Raw genomic sequence first — 22239 nt, 5'->3', positions numbered from 1 at the left:
AGAACACTAGTCATCCAATACTCACAAAAGTTGAAAAAATTCACGATATTTCGAATATTTCTGACAACCATGTTGGACCCAAAGGCTCAGCTATCAAAAATGATCAAGGTGTTAATATAAATCAAAATCTTTCTAAATCTTCGAATTTGTTATTACCTGAAGAGAGTTTATTGAAGTCTTGCAAGTCCTTACCACTGCAAACCTTAGCATCGGAGAAATTCGTTTGCATGAATAGACAGTTGACAGCAAGACAAAGTTCATTAGATATAGTTCAGAGAAATAATGCCACATTGACAACTTCTAGCACTGATATGATTGAGGATAATCATGCTTTACCACTGAAAACAATTCCACTTGCTCATACTCTAGATAATAAACTATATTCTAGAGGATTGGAGAATAATTTAACTGCTATAAGATTATCTGAAACCTCTTTAGCAGCATTTGAAAGTGCTAGTAAGCAAGATTTATCAATTAACATAGATATGACTAGGCTAGCCAAAGATGTAGCTTCAACTAAGAATTTAAACCATGATAGTCTATCAAATCAAATATCAAAAAACCTTGACACAGAGGCGCAGTTGGAAGAAGATAAATTATTTAATTTTGCTATATCATCAGCTCTTAATAATTCAAACAGTTGTGTCGAAGATGTTAATCAGGATAGTACTTTAGAATATATGGATATTTCATTTAATGAGTCTGTAAAAAGTATTATAAAAGATCAAAAACAAAGTTCAACAATAGATGAAAATAATTTAACTGAATCGGATAGTGAGTTTCAGGATTGTGAAACAACTCTGAATAAAAGTGGCTATCTGAGTATTTTGAATACTGAAACACAAGAGTTAGTTGATAAAGATAACTGCATGATTGATAATAAAATGAATATAATCTTTCAAGATCAACTAATACAATCAAATAAATTTGAAATAAAAGAATCTATGTGCAATGAAAATTCAATATGCAAAAATCTTTCTATGAATCTCAGCAATGACAAGAAAAACACTAAGTCACAAATAAAAAATATTATTCTGGATCACATGAATATTCACAGTCATATGAATGCTTCTAATAGTTCAGAAGAAAGTAATATGATATCCATAACAAAAGAAAGTGGAGCCAGTCATATTAATGAAAACAGGTCAGAAATTGTATTCCCAATCTATGTAGCAAATATTGTTGGTAGTGTCAATGTGATCAAGTCTATAGAAAAAATTAAAGATGACACTGTAAAGCCTCCTTATTTACTTGAATCTGATGATAATCAAGCTAATCCTAATTTCATTCAAAGCACACTCATAATAAATAGTTCTCCAACAGATAAGAAAAGTGAGTGTGCTGTAGCTAAAGTCAGTAATAGTAGTGAGGTTCTTAATAAAGTTTGTGTACAAGGTTTCAAAAATAAACATGACAAAAGTAATAACAATAAAACAAATTTAAGTATAGTTACTGAGGAAATTGATAATCACCAGCGAGAAGAAATCACACTTTTTGATCATAGTTCAGCTACTGAAAGTTATAGCATTAATGCAACGAAACCAAATGTAATTCAGAATACTGCTTTAGTATGTCCACTTAAAGTTCAAGAAACAAGAAAGATCAAATCAAACAATGAAAAAAATGATACCATTTTAAAAGAAACCCAATCCAACATAAGAGAAGTAAGTAATGAATATGACGGCACATTTATAACTGAAACTGCAAATAGTTGTAATAATGTAATAGATAATATACAAAACATAAATTTGATTGATTTTGAAAATTTACCAATAAATGATGTTAAAAATAATAATGGTGAAATATTTATAGATGCTGAAACATTTGAGTTGTTCCTAAATAAAAATATAAAAAATGTTGTTATTGATAGTGGTAAAGAAAGCTTGTTTCTTAAATTTGATCCTTTGTTTGCACAAAGACTGTCACTTGTATCACAAAACAAGGATCTTGGAAAAGATTTTTTTCAGAAGAAAAACTCACACGTGGGAGATAATAATGTGCTTCAAGCAATAAATAACGTAGCTTCATGCAGTGTAAATAGGGAATCATCTGATTGTGTTAGTGAAGAATATACGAATGATGTTAATACATGTAAGCCTATTATGGCTGTGAGCCCAACTCCCAATTCAGTAGCAGCAATAAAATCAACAAAACTTACTAGAGATAATAGACAATTAATAACATTATCTTCACCTGCAATGGCTGCTATTGAGCAAATACTTTCATATAATGGAAATTCCCATACAAGTCTATTGGATCAAGATATTACAATTCACAATATTAATCCATTACAAATCTGTTTAAGAGAAATGCTAGCTAGAAAAGAAACTGATGTCAATAGAATACAATCACAAAATGAAGACCTTAAGGATAGATTAATAGAAGCTGAATCTCAAGTGAAGTTTCTCAAACATAAAAGTGAAGAGACTTTAAGAGATTATGCCAATATAAATGAAAGGGTCAAGGAAAAGACTGAGATGAACAAGAAAATTGCAGCAGTCTTGGAAGAATATGAGAGAAAGATTGAAAGTTTAGTATCAAATTTGGATCATTACAGGAAATGTAACTCTGATGAAAGAGCAAAATTATTAAGGGAATGTGATGAACAGGCAGGCCATGTGTCAAGCATAGAGTATTCATATAATGATTTATTTTGTAAATATAAGAAAAATAAACAAATTATCTTGAGCTTAAAACTCAATGAAGATGAATATAAAAAAACTTTTGAGAATATAGATGAGAGAGTATTGGAAATGCAGACAAATTATAATTTATTAAAACAAAATACCACAGTAAAACTCAATGATGCAAATGAAGAGTATGAGAAGATGATGAAAGTACATGAGGCTGAGGTTATTAAATTAAATGCCATTATTAATAGCAAGGATCTATGTATTAAGTCAATGGAAGAATTGTTGAGTCAGAGAACTGAGGAAAATGAGAAATTAACTTCTATATTTTATGGGATTATTAATAAAAGCTCATCATAATATCTGTGATTCAGAATCAGAGGGCAGATTAGCACTTATTAATTTACCATAGATCATTTATCTGTCTAGATAGACTGCGAAAGCTGTGAAAACGTCGAAAAAAATTGAAGTTGAGTGTTAGCCTTTTGAGCAATGCACACACACTAAGACTTAGTGACATAAAAATCGCGTGTGTAAGACATAGCTTGTCACACACACTAAAGTAATAAACCTGGCCTGTTTTTATCTGCTGTCTATCAGCAAGAGGCTCTAAATAGACTATTGCTATTATAAGTAGCCAAGAATGATTAATAATTTACAAAATGCCCATTTTTAACTATCACTTACTACTATTGTTTCCAATTTTGAAAAATAATGTGCTAAAATAACATTTTATAAGAGTGTATATTAAAATTTTAATTAGTAGTGTACTGAATTAATTTTATTCAAGACAATATTAAATGTTTTATGTACATAACAACACAACTTTATATTTCCAGTCATAAGCCATAAGAGAAAGTAATATAAAATGATGGCTATTACCTTCATTCACAGCAGTAATGTTAGAAAAAAAAAAATATGAGCTTAAAAATATATTATGTCGTTAATTTAATAGTGACTGATTTTAGTTTTTGTTTCACTTAGTACTGTAAGCATGTGTGAGTACAGATAGCATATGACAGTATAGATGGGGTGTGAGTGAGAAAGAATGATAAGTGGCAACATGTTAGATTAATTTCTCTAGAGACTCTGCTTACAAATAAAGTTACTACTTATATACTAACTAGCTTTTACTCGCGACTTTGTCCTTGTAAAATAGTAACTTTGGGCATAATTCTTTGGGATCCTTTGCAAATAATACACATAAAAACTGGCCTTCCGCTGCTGGCGGCGCTCTTCTACGATAAAGCGGATTTCGTTTGTCAATGTGGACAGTCTCTTTAAAAGTATTTCCCTTTAATCTCCTATTTCATCCCCATGAAGACTAAAGTTTCAAAATGCTTGAACAAATACTATAAATTCATTTTTATCAATGCCTAAATACAAAGTTTCATGCTGTCATCTTCGATAATGACGAACTTCCATCCTCTATCTTAAACCATCCATTAATTTTTCGCAATAAATCTTTTTCAAGCTCTGATTTATCTCTGTATCTACTAAATTCATCAAAATCGGTTCAGTGGTTTATGCGTGAAAGCGTAACAAACTTACATTCATTTATAGTAAATAATATGTAATTAAGTAGGGTGTAATATGTATTATATCGGTGGTCACATTTATGAACATATGTAATTAAGTAGGGATTATATCAGTGGGTTGTCATTTTAGCGATGTATTTTGTATTATTGGAGATATTTTAAGTTAATAAAACATAATTGTTAGATAATTTTATGTTCTGTTTTTTTCATGGAAATTGTTATGTGATCACTATCACCCACTCCCATTTAGATTCCGAGGAATTACAGAAGTAGCCAGCCCTTATTTTGACCCATATGGTATTGTCCTGGAAACTCATTGGACAGTTTTGTTGTATGTGGCAGAAAGATCCTTGAAACTGCACTGTGAAGGAACGCCACGCATTCAGATCATTAGGGCGATACCCAAATTTGAGGAGTGTAATGTAAAGGTATTCGTCGGCAGGAATCAGATTAAACAGCTCTGAACACTCCTATGATAAATGCGTCGGAAAACACAATGAAGCGGCGTCTGTAAGTGGTCTGCCACTTACATAGTACTGAATCTCGAAAAAGCTCTCTGGAAGCCTATATTTATAGTGAAAGATTTGCGTGATTTCCATGAGTTCAGTATTATGCCTTGACCATAAGTGCCGGAATAAAAGGGTTACTACCGTGCCCAACTCAGGAGCTAAGTCTTCAGGCATAGAGCTGACACCGCCGGATGATCAGCTGTCTTTCCATTCAAAAAATGCGCGTATACCTTTCTTAAAGGCCGGCAACGCTCCTGTGATTTCTCTGGTGTTGTGAGAATGTGGGCGGCGGTGATCACTCACCATCAGATAACCCTTACGCTCATTTGTCCTCGTCTTCCATATAAAATTGATCGTTCGATGTACGTAAGAATTATTACTTTTTCGCGCTACTAATTAGGGAGGTATAGGCCACTAACTTGAGCTTATATACCTACTCGTGTTATTTACTTTTGTTTTAAATGTATTTTATATCCTAAGTGATCCTTTCGGGAATGATACTGGGTAAGAAAGGAATTCCAACCTTGTTTCTTTTATGTTTTGTGAACTCTACGAAGTACGAACCATTGTGTAATTATTTTTAGGTAAAATCATCCTTACCTACGTTAACACAGGAGAAAATAGTAATAATTTCTATACTTACTGTAATGTTTTAAATCTATCTTTTCTAATCAAGCCTTGTAAACTTAAGTACCAACTTATAATGCCTGTGCTGATATAAATAATAAAATGACAACGAAGGAATCCATAGATAAGTTTTTGTACACTTCGTCATAATAATTATCATATCCACCTTTCCCATGGTAGGGGGAAACATGTTTTTTTTAAAAGTTGTATTGTATTAATCGTTCTTATTAATAACCAGCTATCTACTGCCCGCTAGCTTTTAATGAAGATGACCCATCACTGAAAGATTAAAATTAAAACAACAATTACTTTGGCAATTGTATTTATTTACACATTTAAACAAAAATATAACAATTTATATCGCTCTCGATTTTAGCCTCTAACACTTAGTATTTTAAGGACATAATAATAGCCTTCACATTAATTTTACAACCTAGTCACACAAATTCAATGTATTGAATATATGAATAAAAATACATTTAAAAATAATTCAATATTTTAGTCAAAAGGAAAATACATAAATTCAACATAAACATAAAGTCTCCTTTCCACTATCGGCAATGAGCGTGACTTGTATGATCGTATGTCATCGGTAAGTTAATCGTTGATCCGATACACAACAATAAATGTGTGTGTGTGGATGCTTCCTCGATTGTAAGCATCCACACGATCGTTTGTGATCATTTACTGGGCGGCAGTCCTTCAAGATGGACGTGGAGTTTATAGCAATATGATATAGATATATGAACGAAAAGTTGTGCAAAAGAAATGGAATTAGAGAAGATGGTAGTGTTTCAGCATTCATCTTAATATAACAAAGTAAACTAGGGTTCCACAATAAATTCAATTTAGTAGGATAGGTACCAACCAATAGGCATTCTCTTAATAGCTCACAGTCCAGTGCCTTCTAGTTAAGGCGAAGAGTAAGCAGAAAACACGCAACATGGGGTTTTTAGACAAGTTTTATGGTGAAAGTATAGCATTTCGAGCTATGAACACTACTTAATCCTGTTACACATATCCTTAAGTCTTATTTGTAGGTTGCTAATGCTTGCTGTTGGTTATAGTTAACACTGCCGAGCCTTTTTGAAATACCACATTTCTTTGAAGTTAAACAAGTTTTTTGGCATGGCGTGACGCATTTTTTTGGTACTTCTCTCAGAAAAGTTATTCTTATAGCTTGTACTTTTTTGTGTAGGTTCATTTATTCAGATTAGTAGTGAATAACGAGGATTGTAAGAACCAACACCCAAGAATTTTGAAAATATTGGCTTTGTCACATAGATGGCGGGCTGGCAGCCGTGAACTCATATCGCTCAAGGTCGCTGGCATTTAGTGTCGCCTTAATGAATGACCGGCCACGCGAAATCCCTTTGAAGCGTGCCCGAAAAACCGACAAGACTTGACGGTGACAAGACAAGATCGCCTTTAATCGCCGATTGTGAAGAGGCGTCATAATATAACATAATGCACTATTAAAAAGCTGGCAGAGTACAAAATAGAAACAATGATTTTTTCAGTATCTCACTTGTCAAGACAAGTACGAGCGACATAACCGAAATTAATTAGATCGGTTTAATTTTTCGTTTTCTTCTTAGATAATTTATACGTCTAGGAATATTAGTCTAGTGTGCGTGACAAGCTTTGTCTTACACTCGGGATTTGTCTGACACATTGTTTGAGTGTGCGTGAATTGTTCAATATAGAGGTTAGTTCTAAACTAAATTTTTTTTCGATGTTTTCACAGCTGTCTATGAAGACGTATAAATGTTCTAAGTATTTTTCTTTTACAGCAACAGGACTGGACACCTAAGTTTAGGGACATTGTAAGTATTTACCGCCATTTTTTGGCCTTTTTAGTGATATTGCCGATGTCTAAAGCGGCTAAGTTCCTACGTGAGGATAATAATACATATCAATTAATAATAGATGAGTGCAAATTATAAATAGTAACTTGTAGTAAACACTACTGTTTTATTGCCATTACTAAAAAGTGCTCTACAGTAATAAAATTCTCACTCAGTGGGTCTAACCTGTGAAACTATTAAAATTTATTTATACTGTGGTAAATTTAAGTATTTCACTTTGAAGACATACGCAATCAAAAATATATACAATTGCAGTCAATTTATACAAAGGAAATTGAACTCAATTGTAATGTAATAAGGAACAATTTGTAGGTATGTCTCACAATTGTTTATGGAGACATTTCGTTTGAATATTGAAAATTTCAATGTTAAATTAATGCTTTTAATATTAAAGCACTCGTCGGGTTATTAAATAATATTAGTGTAAAACAAATAGGTTACATACGCATTTGACAATTGTTTTCCTTTATTCTATTATGATAATCTACTTATATTTATACAGCAACGTTTTAGAACAATTTTTGTATGCACCTCTTAAATACTAAACATTTACGGCCGTTTTCAATAACCTATCTATCCTTAGTTTCACCTACGGATACATTGCTGTCACCGTTTAATGACAAGATGTTATCTATCCATAGTTATAGTCCAATGCTTTCTGTCGATAGGTTATTGAAATGTAAGTAAGCTTAAAAGGATAGATCTGTCTACCTCTAGTAAGTTAAACTAAGGGTTATTGAAAACGGCCGTTAGTAACGTACAAGACCAGTGGTAAGTGTTTATTGGACGAAAAATAATGATTGGAAATGTTCTAGAATTTTTTTATTGTTCGACGGAAATCATTTACCATTGTCATCATGGTCATGTTATCATCATTCATAATAATTTAAGGCCCGATGTATAGGCTAGAGGCTACTGGAAACCAGCCACACACTTGGTGTAATTTAAAGTAGCTTTTTATTATTATTATAATTAAAAAAAAGATTTGTCGGTTTTCACTTAATATTATTGTATGGTAATTATGTACCTAAATGGTTTTTGGGTAAATAATTTTACATTAACCATAGGGAATAGGGGATGGCTGAAAAACAGCGCTGCATGGAACCATGAATCCATGATACCATGTGAAGTGAAACTGTGCCTTCTCCTTTCGCATATTGTTTAACAACTGTTATTTTTTAAAGTGATTGACACAAATTGAAGCCACAACAAGATCTATCAACGATATGTAACTCGAACGGTAGGCTCAGTGGAAAGAGCGCTCGCACGGAACGCGACAGATCGCGGGTTTGAGTCACGCATCGTTTATAAATTTTGTTATCAAATTGAATTTGTGTATACATTTTATTTTTTGTAATGTTCTGTATGGCAATAAATAATTTATTTAATATAGTATGAAAGCGACAGATGGCGCTGAGTTAAGTTAAAGCTTTTTTAAGTTTCCGTCCCCAACGGATAATCAACGAGAACTCATAACTATATATTGGCTGCCATGCAAAAGAAAAGGTTCTTAAAAAGTACTTCTAAAGTATATATTCAAACATCTTTTACGATAGTACGAAATATTCGGTTTTTGATATCAATCTTACGGCCTTAAAAATACAATTGGTATAAATTTGTACCTGAGGATAAACGAAGAATACGCAAAAAGTTTACATATTATAGACATTTTGCTTATGATTGGTTGATTCGGACGTATAACGTTTCCCGCGTTTATTTACAAGGCAGTTTGACATTTGGAAAACTTCAGAATTATCATTGTATTGACAGTGTTGTCAACGATATAGCCAACATTTTGCGTATACTTGTTTTATTCTAAGGTATAAGTTTACACCAAGTCTATGCACACGTTTTACAGTCCACAATTTTTAAATTACAATCCGGGGAAGTTGTATTAAATTTCATTTCACCTACCAGTAGTCTTGTACGGCGTCATCAGAAACTCGACCAAACAATAACATATAATACTGGTCAACACATGGTTATATGGAAGACATAGTAATAAAGTCGGGTATGAAAATATGTCCAAATCAGGGGAAAACTCTTATAAAATATTAAATTACATCTGGATGTGTTGTATATGGTTTATATTTAGTAGTAGGTTAACAGTGTCGGTATAGTCACAGTACAAGTAAGAGAACAGTAGCGGTCTCCTTCAAATTTATACCTACGTCTCATGTCGCTGACGAATTGGCCAGGAGGGGCTCAGCAATGACAGCAAAAGGACCAGAACCAACTATCCCTCTCCCGTCTAGCTGGCCTACAACGGTCATACGTCAACACACCAAGGAACTACATAATAAGTACTGGATGGAAGTGAGTGGGTGTGGACAAGCAAAAGAAGCTCTACCTCAAATAGACTCCAAGCTCACTCGCAAGCAAGTGAAACTTCCACGAGCGAGAGAGAAATAACTCATGTATTGACGGGTCACGGCCCTTTTAACAAATCATCTGTTTAATATAGGTATCACCGACAGTCCATTGTGCAGAGCCTGCATGGAGGCAGAAGAAACAGCCGCACACATCATTCTAGAGTGTAGGAGTGTGGCCACATACCGGGCTAAACACCTGGGGTCGCCGAGGACTCTCCCCGAGGTTATGGGTGACATCAGAGGTTTGATACACTACCATGAGGAGGGCAAAAACCACGCAAAATGGGCGCGCTGTAGTCGTCGAGTTGCGGATAATAGCCCGTGATAACCTATTACGTAGTTTGTAGACACAAAAAGACAGCGACCAGTCTCGGCGGCGTACGGCGTGGCACTCTAAAAGTTTTGTCTCCCCAAGATTGCTTAGCGGCCGTTTAAATCGTTTGTAAGTGTGCGTGCGTCGATTCGGGAGCTCTAATATGAAGTTAAAGTACTGTTCTATTACTGTACTGTGGTATAGTTATGTAGGGAACATAATATTGGCTTCTATAATATTCTATAGATTTAAGTATAATAATATTATATAAGTTAGTAGCAATAAAACTAACAATAAAGGCCGGAATACACATGCCTGTAAAACAGATCATTAGCTTGCATACAAGTTAATGGCACATTCAATAGTACACAGTGAATACATTTGCAAGTTAATCTTGCATGCTTACGCATGAGTGTGGCACACTTGCATCCTACTTCACTCTGTTCAAGTTGAGCTTGCAATGGAAAACATTCCAAGTGAATTAAATAGTATTGTACTGCAACTAACAACATAATGTGTGGCTCAAATTAGGAGAGAAAAAAAAGAAGAGAAGGGCAGATTTGAGACAAAAATTGGATTACCAGAAGGAAGAATTTAGGATCCAGCCAGCCAAAAGATAAATATATATATTGCCCGTAGGTTGCGAAGTTGCGAGTCTGCTCACACGTGCCGGTTTCGCAGTCTCTCTCATATTGCATGAAAGTAAATCAAATTGTGTGCGATACCCATACATACCCATGACAATAGCTGGCACGTGCAAGTGGTATGCATGTGTGCCAGATGAAGGCATGTGTATTTCAGCCTTAATAATATGTTTAATGTTTGTCTGGGGCAGTAATGCCACCACAACTATTCTTTCACAAAACAGCATTGCATTATAATCTACCGTTCCGGTATATTAGTGGAGCGCCGTAAGATTTATACCTCGGAATCCATGGCCAGTCAATTAATCTCTATATAATAATACTTTGGAAATGTGTTTTTAATAGTATATTATAGAAGAAAGTTATAATTCATGATTTTTTAACTGTGGTATCCAATTCTATGATTTTTTTTTACTTTCGTAATCAGTGCATCTTCCCATAACACAAGACGGCAATTTAATGTTGTACTTATATCAAATTGTAAGCAATTCTGTCAACAACAACCGCGTGCGTACCGTTTTCGTATCGAGAGACCGACTACGACCAAAGGGGCCAATTGCCTCCATTTAGGCGATTCATTTTCGGCGCGCTAGTGACATATCTACTATTTTAATACTATGATATATATATATATAGAAGGATGACACTTGATATGTTTACTGAATTGTATATTTGGATATATTGACATATTATCTTATCTACAACGTAGGAATTTGATTAGATAGACAAGTCAAAAATGTAGATCTTTATAGCGGGGGGCGTGGGGAGGGGAAAGTACATAAATTCGAATCGAATTTAAAATTATTGTAATCGAGATCGGAAAAATTTTTTATTTGAATTTTTTTATTTGAGCTTTTAATAATCTAATAAAACACTCGTTATTCATTGGCTGGCCCTGGATTCCAAGATTTTACAATTTTCATGCCTTACTTCACTATATAGGTATGGTTGTTTAAATGCTGGTGTAATTACAATTTACAGCAACACGAGACATTCCATCTAAAGTCCCAGTCTCAGTTCACGTTTTAACACTGTTATGGGCAGATGGTGCTGTTTTAATGTCAGTATATCACTAACCTGTATAAATACCACTGGACAGGCTGTTCCATATGTTTGACAGCATTCTTTTTTTGTGCTTATTTAAAGCGCCACTCGCGAGCGTCCAGAGAACTAAGTTTGACGTATAATACAAATGGCTGCGAAGGAACAAACAATACTCAGAAGTATTTGTACATTTGAATTAATTTCGTTTTCCGTGTTATGTATAATTCAAGAATCAAAGTAATAAAGTACACATTTTTTTTGTAAATAGTTTCTCACCATCTATCGATGTTTGCTGAGGTTGTCATCACTAGTTTTAGTACCGCAGACTCTCGCTACATGGCCAACAGCGCCAAAATGGCGAATATCAAACAGGCACAAAAGCACTTTGAGAGCCGCCAGTCCAGTGGTATAAAGTAGAGGTCAGCGCAGTATATGAAACATTATAATATGACTGAACTATTAACTTAAAGAAATATACAATTTTGATTTTGATTTTATTATTATTATTTGAATTTCTAGTGACTTACTAATTGAATTATTTCTATTTTAAGTATTGTAATCTGTGTTTACCCGAGGTTGGTCGAAAACGTAAATTATTATTTTTATTAACAGAAGTTGAGTCGTCACAACGGCTGCAATTCGGGAGTGCCGGTAGAAGTGAAAACTTGAACATTAACGTTGTGCATTTTTGAATACAATATTCATTTAATGCGCTATCGTACACAAAAATGACAATTTTAATTACATAAAAAATTTAACACTTCAGAAGTACTACAATTATTTTACATTAAAAAGTTAACCTCATAAAAAAATCACCTTTCATCCATAATAAACTGTAAAAATAATTCACGGCTAAGATTTGATCCCTCCACCTAGCGGTGGTTCGGCTTCTACAATCACAATGATCCAACCACTGGTATTGGACCGTATGATCATTTAAGTCGAAATAGCCGAACTATAATTACTTAAAAAAGAATGCTGGGAGAGTTTCTTGCGCCGCTTCTTCTCTCTCAGAGCGCCATTTGTTTCCGAAGCGGTAGTAGTATCTAGTAGTATAAGAAATGACATCAAAAAGAATTCTAAAGGAATCAATTTTGAGAAAATAAATGCCTTTTATGCCTTTTTAGAAGAATAAACTTTCATCCATACTTTTAACGACCGTCTTACGAATTTTCGATCAGGCCACGTGTCCTGACGCGAATTTAACATTTTATATTATAATTTTAGTGCGATTATTGCTACGAACGTATCTAAAATAGCAATAACTGCGCAACGGTTTTCTTTTGTTGAGTTGTGGCTTTCCCTTCCCCCTGAGTACAGCACAACAAATTTATAGTTTCTATTTCAAAACTGCCTCTTGTTAGGCAGCGCATGACATCAGGCCAGGTTTATTACGTTAGTGTGCAAGACAGCTACGTCTTTCCCTCGCGATATGCTTTAGTGTGCGTGCGTTTGCTTAAAATAGAGGCCAACAGTTCACCGCTATTTTTATTCGACGTTCTCACAGTCTCTTATTTTATCCATACGTTAGCCCGACACAGATATTCAGAATTCTTAAATGTCATAAGCGCCCAATTTAATTTTACCTATAAACGTTTCCGTGGTAATGGTAAACGGTAATATTTCATTCATAAGTGTTTGTACCGAAAAAATTGGCATAATTATTATTTTTTTAATTCGCTAAGACTGCGTCCGTCGCAATGAGACTTAAAGATGGAATGAATATAATATAACAGAATTACAGAAAGAATCCCATGATACGAAACAGCATCTATATCATACAAAAGGAGGTAAGTATTTAATGTGATCATCAATGAAGGTGTACATCGAAGTATTTTTCCATTTCATTAATGAAATTCACGAACGTCATATCAAACGCACCGGTAATCTAATGTTTAATTTAATAATTACAACTGTTTTCGTCTACAATTACATATAAATTTACATTCTATATTTACAGAGTCAGCGTATTCACAAAGCAATTTATCACAGACCATTCTTTGCACCCACACAATTTAATTGAATTGTTACAATAAAATTCACACTTCGAAAATATAGCATTAAATTCATAACACGCAAGTGATAATCTGAGAAAAATAAATTCTACATCGGAACTAATATCAAAACAAATTCCATGTTACTTAATTAAAATCGAGTCACATCAAACATATCACAAAGAAACATTGTCTTTTTTATTTACGTACTAAATCACATTTTATAGATAAAGAACGAGATATTTAGTTATATTACGGTCGTTACTACAATCAGCAATGAGGATAGGAGCAACAAGAATTACAGCAACATGCTTATTACGTTGCTCACATCCTCAGCAATACACAAATTCCATTCCTCATTTTGAGTATTTGCTTTTATTCAGACAATCATATAACCAAGCGACAGTTATTTATGGCAGTTACAAATAACAAGTACGACTATTAGTTTAAATTTTCAATTCTGTGTATACCCTTTTGGCTTACAATATAATCGCATTTCGTACGGGCTTTGAACCCAGAAAAGCGATTGAGGAGATCTGTCCGATACACATAATTGTCAACGGCTAATATTCATGTAAGCATTGGTCGTGCATGCTATGTAATGAAATTCTGCTGGTATTTTCATAACTAAAACTTAAAAAACATTGATAAATACGAATTGAGGATAACAGCAACAATTGTGTCAATGTTATCTCGAATCATGTTGCTGTCATCCGCATCCCAATTCCCATATACCTGTTTGTGCTAATGATAGTGGAAGAGATTGAGGAGTCGCCTGTTGATGGAGTACTGCTGCTTGAGCTCCGATAGAGGCTCTTCATCATTTCGTATGCAGAAGTAACTAGTGATCATACTGCGGCACATAGGACATTTGTCGAGTTTTGCTGAAAAAGATAAAAAAAACAAAATTAAACCTCGCCTTAATCAAGTTTTCACTACTGTCGTGTGTTTGAGATCACACCATATTTTTTAATCCATAGAGGATGTATTAAATGATTTTCCGTCCCTCGACCGATTATCCTCTAGCGATGATGTAATCCGTTACTGCAGACCTTCGTGACCGCAACCTTGTACAGCGGCCAGCGAACGTGTGACCCGCATATAAAAGTCTTTGTTTACGTTCGTATCGATGCAACATGGAATACAAATTGTACGACGAACGGCATTGATGATAATATTCTATCGTATTCAAATACGCTAATAATTAAAGCCGGCAAGAATAAAGGTGACCGAATCGATGAAACTATCAACTTACGTGGCAGCCATTTTGAAAATAGCCACCCTGGTTTTTAAAATTTATGGTCCTAGAGGTCTTGGTCAAACAGGGGATGCAGACTACGAACAGTCTGGGTTGGCATGAGTGGGATAAACCCAGGGACGTAATTCAGGACCGGTCAGGAAGCACGAATTCTTTACCATTTTATGCGTTCCTACGCATGCAGGACCAATGAGCGTGCAGGTCAGCTGATGGAAATATTTTATCATCACCATATACTCTCTTGCAACACCAGAGAAATCACTCCAGCAATCCTTATCGACAGTGACTCATATTAAATTCAGAATATATGTCAAGGCAGACTACATCTCTTCCTTTTTATAAAAATACAATTATGATAGGTAGTCAATTCAGTCCAACTTAACATTGGAAAAAAGAATAGGTATATATTTAATATACAGTAGTTATATATACACTAAACACATTGGTTACGAAAATCATAAGGAGTAGGAAAATAGAAACATTAAGAATTGGATGTGTGGCGGTCCTCCACAGTGCGGTTTTCAAGGAGCTTTCTTCCTCGTACTACAAAGCTGTGGAATGAGCTTCCTTGTGCGGTCTTTCGTGGACGATACGACATGGGTACCTTCGAAAATGCGCGTACACCTTCCTTAAAGGCCGGCAACACTCTTGTGATTCCTCTGGTGTTGCAAGAGAATGTGGGCGGCGGTGATCACTTAACATCAGGTGACTACGGGTCACCGCTCGTTTGTCCTCCTATTACATAAAAAAAACGGTGCCTATATGTATAACAGTTTATATTTTAAAATAATCAATGACTTGTCCTTGGTTTAAAAACTTAAGTCATGTCTATTTCTTTCTTTTACCCCTTGCCTGGTACTCCCATGTCACAAAGTAAGATAAAATCGTATATTATGTCGCGTGCGGTGTTGATAGAACTTTCTGTCACGTACAACCGAATTGAAAGAACTTGCTTGGGCGGTTATTCCAAGATAAGTACGTGCTTTTGTTCCAACTCCACAAAAATAGAGAAAATCGACGACACGGTTCTGGTCATACAACTGACAGACGCTAATTTGTCGTCTTACTCTTAAAAGTATGAAATCAAAAAAGCTTTTCTGAGTAGACTAGAAACTTCTCTAACGCACAAGCAGGTTCATTAAGTCGAAGGTCAATCTTATTATGGAAATTAACATTAAGTATGTTTATAATGGGCCAATGACTTTACAATGTAACAGCTTTGTGTAATTTTTCACATGTAACCCTAACTTTTGACACCTCGCCATTTACGCAAGCCGAATAGGCTATTAAACCTGTTTGATACTTTAAATTTCTGCGTTCGTTTTTTATCAGATGGAGTTGAGCTTCACTCAAGGAAGGGTTCATAATATCTAAAAAGATGTACGAACATTATGCTAACACGTATAGGTCAGTTGCGGGGACGTTGGATGAATCCGCATCATGAAAAACCGGTCCGTCTCTCTCTTACGCGGGTCCACCTTATGAGAGAGACAGAGATCATTTATTATTTACTTTTAATTATTATTACAATTCCTGATTTCTCTTTGAACTTGCCCGTTATAAATGTAAAAAAATATGAAGAAATAATTAAGCGAAGCGAAGCTGAGCGGAACTCCCACCGGGTAACTCCAATTGATTTCTGTGTTAACTTGTTTCTCGGCCATTTCTGGATAGATTTAAAAATTTTTGAACTCATAGAAAGCTTTTTTTTTATGGAATAGGAGGACAAACGAGCGTACGGGTCACCTGTTGTTAAGTAATCACCGCCGCCCACAATCTCTTGCAACACCAGAGGAATCACAGGAGCGTTGCCGGCCTTTAAGGAAGGTGTACGCGCTTTTTTTTGAAGGTACCCATGTCGTATCGTCCCGGAAACACCGCACAAGGAAGCTCATTCCACAGCTTTGTAGTACGTGGAAGAAAGCTCCTTGAAAACCGCACTTTGGAGGACCGCCACACATCCAGATGGTGAGGATGATATCCTAACTTGTGGCGTGTCGTGCGAAGGTGGAATTCGGCAGCAGGAATCATGTTAAACAGCTCTTCGGAACACTCCCCGTGATAAATGCGGTAGAAGACACACAATGAAGCGACGTCTCTACGCAACGCCAAGTGATCCAGCCGGTCACAGAGCACTGGGTCCCCGACAATTTGAGCTGCTCTGCGTTGCACGCGGTCAAATGGATCGAGCTGATACTGGGGTGCGCCAGACCAGAGATGACAGCAATACTCCATGTGTGGCCGGACCTGCGCTTTGTAGAGCGCTAGTATGTGGGCCGTCTTGAAGTATTGCCGTGCTCTATTAATGGCGCCCAGTTTCTTTGAAGCCAATTTGGCTTTGCCTTCCAGATGACCACGAAATTGGCAATCGCTCGAGATATCGAGACCCAGTATTCCGATAATAGGCGAGGCTTTGAGGGAAGTGTTGTCGAAGAGTGGTGATACGACAAATGGGGTTTTTTTAGTGGTAAACGCGCAAACTTGAGTCTTCTGGGCGTTAAATTGGACAAGGTTCAATTTTCCCCATTCCGCGACCTTCTCAAGAGAGGACTCGATAGAAGACACAAGTTTCTCCCGGCACAGGTCGACGATTTCCCGAGAGAGACCTGCATGGCCCGTGTATACGGCATCACCAGTGCTGTCATCTGCATAGCAATGAATGTTGGAGATGTCCAACATATCATTGATATGCAGAAGAAACAGCGTGGGAGACAGCACGCAGCCTTGGGGCACTCCAGCATTCACCGGCTTCGGGTTCGAGCAATATCTGTCGACAACGACCTGTATGCTGCGCCCAGTGAGGAAGCTGGAGGTCCACTTGCACAAGCTCTCGGGAAGCCCAAATGATGGAAGTTTGGAGAGGAGCGCCTTGTGCCATACACGATAAAAGGCCTACGCAATATCCAGGCTAACTGCCAGGCCTTCCTTCTTGCTTTCAATAGCCGCAGCCCATCTATGTGTTAGGTATACCAGAAGATCACCTGCCGACCGACCATGGCGAAACCCGTATTGTCGGTCGTTGATCAACTGGTGACCCTCTAGATATACCAAGAGCTGACAACTAATTATGCTCTCCATGATTTTGGAGAGCAGGGAGGTAATAGCAATAGGCCTGTAGTTTGCCGGATCCGAACTGTCTCCTTTTTTTTGGATTGGATGGACAAGGGCTGACTTCCATGAGTCAGGGACTACGCCTTTAGAATAAGAGTGCCGGAATAAACGCGTTAGCACCGGCGTCAACTCAGGGGCACACGTTCTAAGCACGATTGGAGAAATGCCATCCGGCCCGCTCGACTTCCTGACGTCCAACGAAAACAGAGCTCGCCTAACAGTTTTCTGTCTGAACTGTACTTCAGGCATAGAGCTCTGACACCGCGGGATGGTCGGCAGTGTTTTTCCGTTGTCGTCAAGAGTCGAGTTGGAGGCGAAAAGAGTGCACAAGAGATCAGCTTTCTCTTTTGCTGTATGAGCCAGGGTGTCATTCCTCATGTGCAACGGCGGCATGGACGGCTGGCTGAAGTTACCAAGAGCAGGTTTCGACAACGACCAGAACTTGCGTGTTACGGTCGGGTAACTGGAAAGCTGCTCGCCGATTTTGACGACGTGTTTTGACTTTGCACGGGCAATTTGCCGCTTAAAAAATCTGGAGGCACGGTTGTATTTCCTCTTAAGAACTGTGCAGTTCGGATCCTTTGTGCCCAGCGCCGCAACCCAAGCTCAATACGCCTGTTTTTTGCAGTCATATGCTGCTTTAACTGACGCATCGAACCAGGGCTGTGATCTGCCACCGATGGGTACTACAGAGTTTGGTATAAAAATATCCATACCCTGTAGTATCACATCGGCTACTGCAACGGCGCAGGCACTAGGATCATCCGAAGGGAAACAAACCCTGCCCCAAAGGTAGGATGCAAAAAAGGAACGCATCCTATCCCAATCTGCTGACTTGTAGTGCCAAACGCAGCGGGTCGCTGGTAGTCTGCGACGTTGGCGTCGGATAGGCACTACACTCCTGACCAGGCAATGGTCGGACGTTCCGAGAGGGGCGTCGACAAAGACCTGGTAACCATCGGGATGTGTAGTCAGCAGAAGATCCAATAAGGACGGCATGTGGCTAAACACATCCGGGAGCCGCGTTGGCGACTCAACCAATTGGGACGGACCATACGCAAATGCAAAATTATGCACAGATCGCCCTGCGTAGTCTGTGGTACGTGATCCAAGCCATTCGGCATTGTGCCCGTTGAAATCACCCAAGACTACGATTTCAGCGGAGGGGATCTGTGCAAGCACGTCATCAATTGCCGCTTGAACGCAGCCCATGATCGGTTTCTGCGTTATCACTATGGGACCTGTAGACACACGCATAGATGCGGACGCGGTCCTCTAAATCTACGCGCCAGCCAGAGAGTGGACAGGTCCTTACTCTCAAAATTGCCGAGACGGCGACAGCAGATATCCTCCCTAACGTACATACATACCCCGGCATGAGGCAAAAAATTGTGCTCAATTTTGTACCCAGGGTACGTTAAATATGACGTATCGCTAGGTCGAGATATCTGCGTCTCCGTAAGGAAACACAAGGCCGGCTGCGCCGTCTCAAGGTGGCCACCGGTCCTCGACACTAACCTATGCGAAACATAGCGGCATTAGGCCGCTTCTTCACGCCGGTATTCTGTGCGAGTGTGGTAATTAACCCGGACGAGTCTGGCCCGGTTGTGCTGACGTCAAAAGACGGCAGCGTGACTCTCCCACTTCTAAAAAGCCCTTAGTCGCCTTTTACGACACCCATGGGCCTGGGACTCCCCTATTCTTTTTACGCCCCGGGAAAAGTACAGGGCATAAAATTTTCTAGGTTATTGTCGAGACAGAATTTTTTCGACTTGATTCAATTATTATAATTAAAAACAAACATGAGGTACAAATTATTCTAAATTAGCACGCGCTATTTATATTTATTTAAAAATTAAGCCGATTGATCAAATCTTGTTTGATTAATTTTGTTTTGTTTTTGTACACAGACTTAGTTTACTTCGCTTCGTTCAAATATACACCGCAGCGAAACGGTACGACGAGCGACTGCGGTATCCTAGTTTACCTAATGAGTGACTGTGATTTTTTTTTTAATTTTCTGATTAACGCGAATGGAATAAGATACGGAAGGAAGGAAGGAAGATGGAGTTGTTCGTCGACGTGCACTGCTTCGGGTGACTCATTGTTATGGCAAAATCGACTACATTCATTGGTTGGTGATAAAAAGTTTGATGTTACATAATATTATTTCTTATACCTGTACATATTTAAAGTATATGTAGGTTGATGCAACTACTGTACTCATAGCTCTTGGGGTGATTGATGATTCAATAACTTTTTTTAAACATTGCATGAAAGTCCAATTATAGATGATTTTGAAACAATGCTATGAATATAGATTTAGAAGATTTGCACTGAGTTTTTTCCATATTAGTTAATTTTTCGACTTGGTGGATAGTAAAATTATAGTTTGAACAACTAATCACAATTGTCATTTCCTGACCTGTATGCCTAAATGATTTCGATTTAGATTTTGACTTTAATATCACTTTTCGCTAATATTTCAGTTTAGCATGATCACGAGTAACTTACTATTTATTTCAACTATTTTCAGGAATCATGAACCGCAAATGTTAGGCAGTGGAAATTTTGAGGGCTTGTTTTTAAATTAAAAACCATGATAGCAGTCTGGCGTTGCAAGAGTATGCAGGCGGCGGTGATTTATTTTTTATTTTACTTTATTCGACAAACCAACAATATTTATGCACAAATGTAAAAATATCAACAGGGAGACTTAAAACGAAAAGACACATAGTAAAAATATCAATAACTGGCATGTGCAAAAGATTTAGAGACATACAGATTATTTAAAGTAATGTAACAAAAATAATAGTAATTTCTACAAATTAGCTCCCTTACGCAGGGAGTCAACGACATTACGACGAAAGCAGGTTGATGTGGAATTAAATAAATTGAGTCGCTGATTATTTTGAGAAACTGTATTAAATTGGCGACAAATACGATTGATGCAGGAGTGATATGCTAGGTTAGTACGGCTACGTCTACGATTATGTCTAAATATGTTGTTGGTACAAACTGTGCGTTTAGGGATTTTACAATTGAAATGTATCATTGGTAATAGTGAAGTATCAATGATTACCTAACATCAGGTGATTGGTACACTCGTTTGTTCTCCTCTTCCATAAAAAAGGACATAGGATAGAGGGGCGTGTATACCATATAGGCAATTAGGCAGTGCCTACCTAGATAAACCTAGAAGAACCTAGATAAATATAGCACTAGTATTAATTTTTTTTATTTATTTATTTTACACACAAAAAAAGTATTTTACAATTTACTTAAATTTAAGTACAAATATAAACCCGTTCGGATTTTACCGTGTACTACACTCGTCGCATGTTATAAATAACTAAGAGAAAACTAAGAATATACTATATGACATAATATCAGTACTTCAAACTAATTACAATATGACTTGAAAGCATTTATTACAATAATTAATAACATTAAACACTTATTCTAATTTTTACAAACTTATTATATAAAATTAAAATCAAACAAACCTAGTTCTTACCGCATACTTATTTACAAGTACACTTGATATTGTTAAATTTGGTTCCGTTATTCTAAAACAAAACTTTTATGAAACACCCACCAATTAAATTTTTCCTTACGCTAGATACTCAATATCTACGGTAAGCAGTTTCCAGATCTCTATAATTATATCACAAACCCACTTAGTATTGTCGGACTAAAGCGTAACTAGGACTAGTAAGATCTACAGTACCTTGCTAGAAAACCAATGCACGCACCTACAGGGGGTAGGATAGTGTTGTAAAGTCTTCGCTCGAGTCGGTCACGAGGTCGAGTGTACTTTTTATAAGAGTAGTGAGGGTGTGGGGTTTGCGTCAGGGGTGATACTCACGCAAGCAGGAAGCACACAGACAGGCGTGACGGCAGGGCAGCAAGGCACGGGACAGAGGTGCGGAGGCACACACGCAGCAAAGTGCCTCACCACCTGCGCGGAACCCCTCGCTCATGTCGCTTAGATCGCGCACAGACCCGCTCACGTACAGTTGCTGAAACGAGCGCCGATGACTTGCTGATGAATCACTAATGCATGTAGCATGCTGCCATTGGGAGGCTACTTTGCAAAGAATGCCAGCTAGATTTAGTAACACACAATTTTTTTTAAATTAAAATAAGGGACGAGACGTGCAGAACGTTCAGCTGATGGTAATTGATACGACCTGCCCATTACAATGCAGTGCCACTCAGGATTCTTGAAAAACCTAAAAATTCTAAGCGGCACTACAATTCCGCTCGTCACCTTGAGACAAAAGATGTTAAGTCTCATTTAACCAGTAATTTCACTAGCAACGGCGCCC

General features: G+C 37.0%; 2 protein-coding genes across 2 annotated transcripts in view; one reads left to right on the top strand and one right to left on the bottom strand.

Moving 5' to 3' along the window:
* Positions 1 to 22239, top strand: part of LOC126964928 (protein CLP1 homolog) — a 261415-nt gene that overhangs the window by 159912 nt on the left and 79264 nt on the right. The window lies entirely within an intron of this gene.
* The window catches only part of LOC126964934 (cell growth regulator with RING finger domain protein 1-like), a 92218-nt gene continuing 75588 nt past the window's right edge, over positions 5610 to 22239 (bottom strand). Inside the window, exons 6-7 of the mRNA XM_050808265.1 lie at positions 21777 to 21930; positions 5610 to 14423 (exon numbers count right to left, since the gene is read on the bottom strand). Coding sequence (XP_050664222.1) covers positions 14284 to 14423; positions 21777 to 21930 — 294 coding nt within the window. The 3' untranslated portion in view covers positions 5610 to 14283. The remainder of the gene's footprint in view (positions 14424 to 21776; positions 21931 to 22239) is intronic.

This window comes from Leptidea sinapis, chromosome 6 (assembly GCF_905404315.1).
Source record: "Leptidea sinapis chromosome 6, ilLepSina1.1, whole genome shotgun sequence".
Classification (NCBI taxonomy): domain Eukaryota; kingdom Metazoa; phylum Arthropoda; class Insecta; order Lepidoptera; family Pieridae; genus Leptidea; species Leptidea sinapis.
Note: the sequence above shows the minus strand (reverse complement) of the source record. Positions and strands in the feature narration are given on the sequence as shown.